Source organism: Camelus dromedarius, unplaced genomic scaffold (genome assembly GCF_036321535.1).
Source record: "Camelus dromedarius isolate mCamDro1 unplaced genomic scaffold, mCamDro1.pat HAP1_SCAFFOLD_72, whole genome shotgun sequence".
NCBI lineage: Eukaryota > Metazoa > Chordata > Mammalia > Artiodactyla > Camelidae > Camelus > Camelus dromedarius.
Genome location: NW_026989803.1, coordinates 1 through 6,905, shown reverse-complemented (window position 1 = coordinate 6,905; position 6,905 = coordinate 1). Strand labels below are relative to the sequence as shown.

Here is a 6,905-nt window from a genome sequence, read left to right as displayed (position 1 = left end):
GGACCGCAGGGAGCAGGACCCTGCCAGCACCCAGGTAGCTCGGGCACATCCACGGCCAGGCCTGGCCCAGAACTCACTTAAGGCTGCTCAGTTTGTGGTTATCGGGCAGCAAGAGCCTCGCGAAAACGTTGCTCCCTCGACACCAGCACCTCGCAGGAACCACAAGGACGGACAAGGACCCCTCTTGCCACAAAAGTGTTTAATGATTATAAAGTGCCTAAAATTCTCTCGCAGAGATAAGTTGATTTGAGCGTTTCTCTCAGTTAAAGCTGGGACACCCCGAGAGGGGAGGCGGGCCGTGCACGGCGGCGCCTCAGGAGATGACCCTCAGGCTGGGCTTGCTCCTCTCCAGGGCCCTCAGGCGGTCCTCCACCTCTTCCGTCCAGTAGATGTCGTAGAGGCTGTGAAAGGAGAGGCAGGGTGGGCCGTGCCCGCCCGCGTACCCGCGTGCCCGCCCGCCCCCGCCGCCGCCGCCCACTTACACCAGCTGCTCCAGGGCACAGCCGGGCTGCTCCAGGCTGCCCAGCAGCTGCAGGACGCCAGGGTCGCCCATGCAGTTGTTGCTCAGGTCCAGCTCGCGCAGGCTCTGGTTAGCCAGCAGGAGCGCCGCGAGCCCGCCACAGCCGCTGTTAGACACGTCGCAGTCCCCCAGCCTGGGTGGAGAGCAGGGCAGAGGTTGGGGCAGAGGGCACCAGTGACCGGCCTAGTGACCTGGGCCATGCTCGTGGCCCCGGCGTCACAGCTCTCCCCCCACCTCAGCCTGGAGGCGCAGAGCTCCCCTCTGCGGGCACAGCGGCCACAGGCTGGACTCAGCACCCCAACTCCTTGCTTCCTCACCCCCGAGCCCGGCTGCGTGGGGCGGAGGCTCTACAGAGGCCAAGGGGATGGCTGGGGACAGGAGGCACGAGGGCCAAAGGAAGGTTAGAGGTGCCGGCTCCCGCGGGGGGGGGCGGCAGCGCGAGGCCCAGGGGCCCCCAGCGCCACAAGACCACCATGCCGAGGGGCCGTGCCGGGTTCGCTGGGGCAGACCCAGGTGTCAGGGACCACAGCTCCTCTCCCCGCCTGACTTCAGAGTGTCCCCAAGACCCTGGAAGCAGGACAGCGTCCCCTGGCAGGATGCAGGAGGGTCCCGCCTGGGGCTCAGCTGCAGGGCCGGCTGTCTAGGGCTCCTCGGCCCCACCTTCGCCTGCTGCCCGGGATGACCACCGTCCCAGGGGAGCCACCAGTGGAAGACAGGCAAGGACACAGAACAGAGGAAAAACAGTGACGGCAGAAGTGAGAGGCTGAGCAGCTGGGCTGGAAGACAGAACAGGGAGCCTGGAGGCCGGCCCGCCAGGCCAGCAGTGGACCCTGGAGCACGACACGCTCCTTCAGTGCAGCCAGCACCCAGCACGCACGGTGCCGGGAGCACGAGCCGGCTCAGGCCAGGCAGCACGGAGCAGGGCCCCGCCGACGAGGGCCTGGCAGGCAGGCGAGCACAGGCCGGGGCGGAAGCTGCTCTGGGTGGGGGCCGAGAAGAGGACACCCAGAAGGCTGCGTGGGGACAGGGCTCCCACACGGGAGGGGGCCCTGCCGCCCCGCGCAGGCACACTCGCGCTCCGCCCGCTGGCTCACCAGAGCGCGCGCAGCACGCAGCCGGGCTGGCGCAGGCCCCGGCAGAGCTCCTGGACGCCCGCGTCACCCAGCTTGTTGCTGCTCAGCTGCAGCTCCAGGAGACGCTTGTTCCGGGCCAGCACGGTGCCGAAGTGGGGGCAGCAGGCGGCCGTGAGGCTGCAGGACTTCACCCTGCGGGAGGCAGACAGGGACTGAGGTCGCTGCAGACCTGAGCCCGAGGGGCGCCCCTCCCAGGGCCCCCTCCCGCTCCTCCTGGCTTCTGGGCAGCTCAACCTCAGCACCTCGTCCCTGCCCTCCCTCCGAGGAAGCTCCGGCCCCCAGGCCACAAGCCTCCTCACGGGGCGCACGCTCACCACAGCATCTCCAGCTGGCAGCTGGGCTGCAGCAGGCTCTCACACAGCAGTTGGGCGCCCTCGTCACCCAGGTGGTTGCCCGCCAGACTGAGCTCCTTCAGGGTCTCCTTGGCCCTGAGGACGCGGCACAGGTCTCTGCAGCCGCTGGTGGTGACCTCACATTCCCAGAGCCTGCGGGGGAGGGGGAGGGGGAGTGCTTGGGCTGTCACTGCAGGGCCAGCGGGGCGATGCCGACCCCGTGTCAGCACAGCGGCACTCTCGGACGTCCCCCGCCGCGCCCGGCCGCTCTGCAGGCCCTGCCCGCCCAGCCCGGGGGCCGACTCACCACAGGGTCCTGAGCTGGGAGCCGGGGCTCAGCAGCCCGGGACACAGGTCCGTGACGCCCGCGTCACTCAGCGCGTTGCTGCCTAAGTCCAGCTCTCTCAGCGAGGCCTGGGCAGCCAGGATGCCACACAGGTCCTTACAGTTGGCCGCCGTGAGGCCACAGTTCTCCAGCCTGGGGACACAAGAGGTGCCGGGAGCGGGGGAGCCCCGCCCGCAACCCCCCACCCCGGCCCAGACCTTACTTGAGCGTCTCCAGCTGGCAGGCAGAGTCCGCCAGGCCCCGGCACAGCGTCCGGATGCCCGCCTCGCCGATGTCATTGTTGCTCAGCACCAGCTCCTTCAGCTTCTGCGTGGCCCTGAGCACGGCAGCCAGGGGCTCGCAGCTGGCAGCAGTCAGGTTGCAGTACTCCAGCCTGGGGACAGGTGGCCGGCCAGCCCCTCACTCGCAGGAATGCGTCCGGGCCGGCAGGCCGAGGGCCTCCCTTCCCACCCGGGACAGTGGGCGGCGGAGACCCAGGAGAGAGAACACCTGTCCTGAGCCGGGCCTTTCTGGCCCAGCTTCCTTCCTCGGCCGCTGACCCCACCCGTGTGCTCACGGCCACTCCTGCTTGAGCGCGGGGTCATAGGCCAGCTGCCAGCTCCTCCGGCCTCAGCTGGGAGTTAGGGAGCAGGAGGTCTGCAGGTCCCCGAGATCCCCCTCAAAGCTCCCTGAAGCTGATGAGCTGGGGAGGGGGCTTCCCAGGGGACAGGTGGGTGCAGGGCTGGGGGTGGGCCTAGGGGGAGCGGGCACACACTCACTGCAGCTTCTCCAGTTGGCACTTGGGGTCCAGGAGCCCCTCGCAGAGCAGCTGCAGGCCGGCGTCCCCCAGCGGGTTGTTGCTGAGGTGCAGCTCCTGCAGGGTGGGCAGGGAGCGCAGCAGGCCGGGCAGGGCCCCGCAGCCGGCCTCCGTCAGGGAGCAGTTCTGGAGGCTGGAGTACGTGGCCGTCAGCGGGGCCCCACGCGATACAAGCCACCCCCGTCTCTAGGAGCCTGGGCAAGGCGCGTGTGTGGGCGCCCACAGGGCGGCCGGGCCGGGCTCAGGTGTGCCTCAGGGCCCAGGGCCCAGGGATGACAGGCAGGGCTGCGGTGTGAGTGGAGCCTCCCCGGACCGCCGAGCAGGCTCAGACCCTGCAGCCTCACCTGAGCTTCTGGATCTTGCAGGTGGGGCTCTGCAGCCCCTGGAGCACCAAGTGCACGCCGCCATCACCCAGCTCATTGGTGCCGAGGCTGAGCTCGGTCAGGGAGGAGTTGACCCGGAGGGCGGAACTGATGTCCTTGCACCGCACCTCCGTGAGGCCACAGTCGTCCAGCCTGTGGACGGACACCTGGTCATTTCACACAGCAGGCCGTGACCTGACAGTGGGCCAAGAACTGGGCAAGGTGGATGACAACCAACACAGCTTAAGACGAAACAGGAAAAGCATATGATCATCTTGGAAAACTTCAGACACCGGCACGTGTACGGATGCGGATCTCCACATCTTACCGAGGGGCCCGTCAGCAGGTGTCCACCTCCAGGAGAGAAATCAAACCTGGACAAGGCAGCAGCTCCGAGCACGTGTGGGAGAGGACGCGGCACCTCAGAGGGCAGTGCACACCTGAAGGGCCTCAGCAGGCCCAGCGGGGAACGTACCAGAGCACAACCCAGGACCCGTCCGTCCCCGTGAGTGAAAACCCGAGTGAACACAGGTGGGAGGAAAGCCAGCCCTTACTCACGGAATGACGGCTGGTAGTCGTGGAAGGAACGGGGACATTAAAATCCCAGTTAGGCAAAGGCCGGGTAATAGCCATTCTGGCAAGAGCCACCAACGGGTGTGGAGCTCAGTGGACGACCGTTTTAGCACAAAAGGGTGAGAGCAGAGTCTCAGGTGTCTCACCCAGGGTGTTTGCCGATAACAGGAAAACCAGTGACTGCAGTGGAGAACCGGCAGGCACCACCCATCAGGTGGTCATGGTGACCACGAGGGGTCACCGTTCGGTGCCACTGTGACCATAAACCCCAGATATGACATGCCAGGCAGGACACAACATCACTTCTGTGTTATCTTCCCCAGAATGTGTGACTCAGCTCTGAGAAGACGTCGAGGGTCAGGTGGCCAAGGTCAAGGGCGGACAGAGGGGCCAGGGAGACGTGAGGATGAGTGCCCCGAGGGCTCCCGTGCGCCCCGGGAACAGGAGAGGACACAGGTGGGAGGGCCGGTGATGAGAGGCGAGGCGCCCTGTTGGGCTCTTTGCTGTGACCCGGCCCCAGGCGACAGGGCGCCTGACGTCAGGGGGAGGGGGCGCAGGGCACAGGGAACCCCGCACCGTCTTCACAACTCTTCCATAACCTAAAATGCTTTCAAGGAAGTTCAAAAGGAAAACGACAAGCAGGCAGGCATCCATCTCTCACCGGTGAACGCTCAGGACCCCTAGGTCTGTGCTGTTTCCCAGCCTGCGGCCCCGCAGGGGACAGGGCACAGGCAGTGCCCCCGGGAGGGGAGCCGACAGACGCGATCGCACCCCCGGAGCAAGAGGGCGAGCTGCAGACCCTGGTCTGGGCCGCTCTGCCCACCGGGCTTGGGCCGGCAATGGGTTTGCATTCAAGTGGTTGGAGAAAGGCAGGGTAAGATACAGCCCAAGTGGTAGAGCGTACGCTTAGCATTCACGAGGTCCTGGGTTCAGTCCCTGTATCCTCCTCTAAAAATAAATAAGTAAACCTAATTACCCCCCTCAAAAACAACAAAAAATAGTTGGAGGAAAAATTTAAAAAGTAAATTTTATGCCACACAAGAACCACACAGAAGTCACAGCACGCTTCCGTAAGTGAAGTGACGTGGGGGCTGCTACCTGACCACCTCGTACTGCTGGATCAGCGGCAGGAGCTCCGTCCACCGGCTGTCGCTCAGCTCCTCACACTGGATGTCCAGGTTCATGGCGGGAGGTGAAGTCTCTCCTAGACAAGATGCAGAGGGAGAAATTCTCTCAAGGTTCGAGAGGCCAGAGCAGAGACCCAGCAGATGGGGGGGGGGGGCGGGACAGCGAGGGGAGTCCAAACAGGACCCCAAGCGGCCAACCTTTGTGGAGGAGCCAGTCTCTCCCTCGCCTGCTTCCTTCCCCTTCCTCAGCTCCTTGATCCTTTATCCACCTCGGCCTCCAGCAGAAAAGCCGGGGTGGGTGGAGGGAAGCTTCGCCCACTGGGCTCCCTGCTCCCCCAGCCCCTGGCACTGGCCACCCGCAGCCCTGCCTCTGACTTGCCTGGGCTGGCTGCAGGCCTGGCCACAGCGTGGAGACCCCAGTCAAGGGAGCACAGGGGCCACATCTGTCAAGTGCTATGGAACTCTCCCTGCCTGTTCACTGGAAATGGGGGGCTGTGCCGGCCAGGCAGACCATCCACAAAGCCGCAGTCCCCCCAGCACTTGAGTACCTGGGGCCTCACTGCCCTGAGGCAGCTGGGTGGGTGGCACAGGTGCCTGTGGTCAGGTGACAGTTCCCGAGGGCTACCAGCTGCAGGTGCCCTGGACAGGACAGAGCAGGTGGGGTGGGGGCCCCAGGTCCAGTGGCCTGCACTCTGGGCGGTGCATTCCCCGGGGTGCCCGATTCCATGATCCCCTTCTGGGAGCTGGGACTCTGGACAGGGCATGTCCTCTGCCCCACCTTGGGTCAGTGAGCGACCAGCCCAGACAGGCCAGCTCACCAAGCAGGCTGAGAAAAGCAAGAGGCCTTTGCCCAGCAGGTATGGGATGGGAGATCACACAGACCCTGAAACCTCACCTGGGACAAGCACAGAGCCTGAATAAAAGAGGAACCGGAGCCCCAGGCCGGGGCTCACTGTGGCCCGGAAGGTGGGGGCCAGCAGGAGAGGGAGCCATGGGCTGCCATGAGTGGAGACTGGGGGTGGGGGTGACAGAACGCTCAGTGAAGAGTCACACCTGGGAACAGTGTCATTCCAGGTCTCTGGAAACAGGATGACTCAGGCCCACGAGGGTTCTCGGTTCCCCGAAACCCCAGCTTTCTGAGAACAACGCTCCTCTCATGTTTGTGCCCGTGCCTGGCTCGGCCCTGGCCTTGCTGAAGGGGGGCTCCCCCTCCCACCCCGAGGCTGGTTCGGAGCCCACAGTGGGGAGAAGAGCCAGCCCAGGCCAAGGCTCTAGTTGCATTCCTGCTGAGCAGAGGCCCCCCCCCGTGCCAACCTGTCAACCGGCAAGCAAGACTCACGACTGCACGTCCCAGCACGTGGGCCTGCTAAGAAACTGGGGCGAGGGCATCGGTAACTGGCCACCTGACGCAACCCTCACAGGGACAAACCCAGCGCATGTGAGCAAAGCCAGACCTGCCCCACCCAGCCCAAAGTGTGCTCACCCAAACCCTGACTCAGAATCCTCCATCCAGGCCTGAGAGGCGTCAGGAACAGGGAGCTCACAGCTGGTGATTCTGACCCCTCCCGAGGGGAGGGGGGAAGGAGGTGGCACGGAGGGACCCCTGAGGGGTGCCAGTCCCAACTCTGCTGCCTCTCCCTGAATCCCGTGTGACGCTAGGGGACTCAGTTCTAGGCTGGGAACTGATACGCAGCAGCTGGCCCGACCTCCCAGCTT

General features: G+C 65.3%; 1 protein-coding gene across 1 annotated transcript; it reads right to left on the bottom strand.

Moving 5' to 3' along the window:
• Positions 1–184: 184 nt before the first annotated feature.
• On the bottom strand, positions 185–5,266 carry LOC135320795 (ribonuclease inhibitor-like). Its single transcript, XM_064483871.1, has 9 exons — positions 5,161–5,266; positions 3,472–3,642; positions 3,090–3,260; positions 2,534–2,704; positions 2,293–2,463; positions 1,968–2,138; positions 1,615–1,785; positions 483–653; positions 185–401 (listed from the first exon to the last, which is right to left on the bottom strand). Exons 1-9 carry the CDS (start codon positions 5,244–5,246, stop codon positions 314–316), a joined length of 1,371 nt encoding a protein of 456 aa, XP_064339941.1. The 5' UTR covers positions 5,247–5,266; the 3' UTR covers positions 185–313.
• Positions 5,267–6,905: the final 1,639 nt, after the last annotated feature.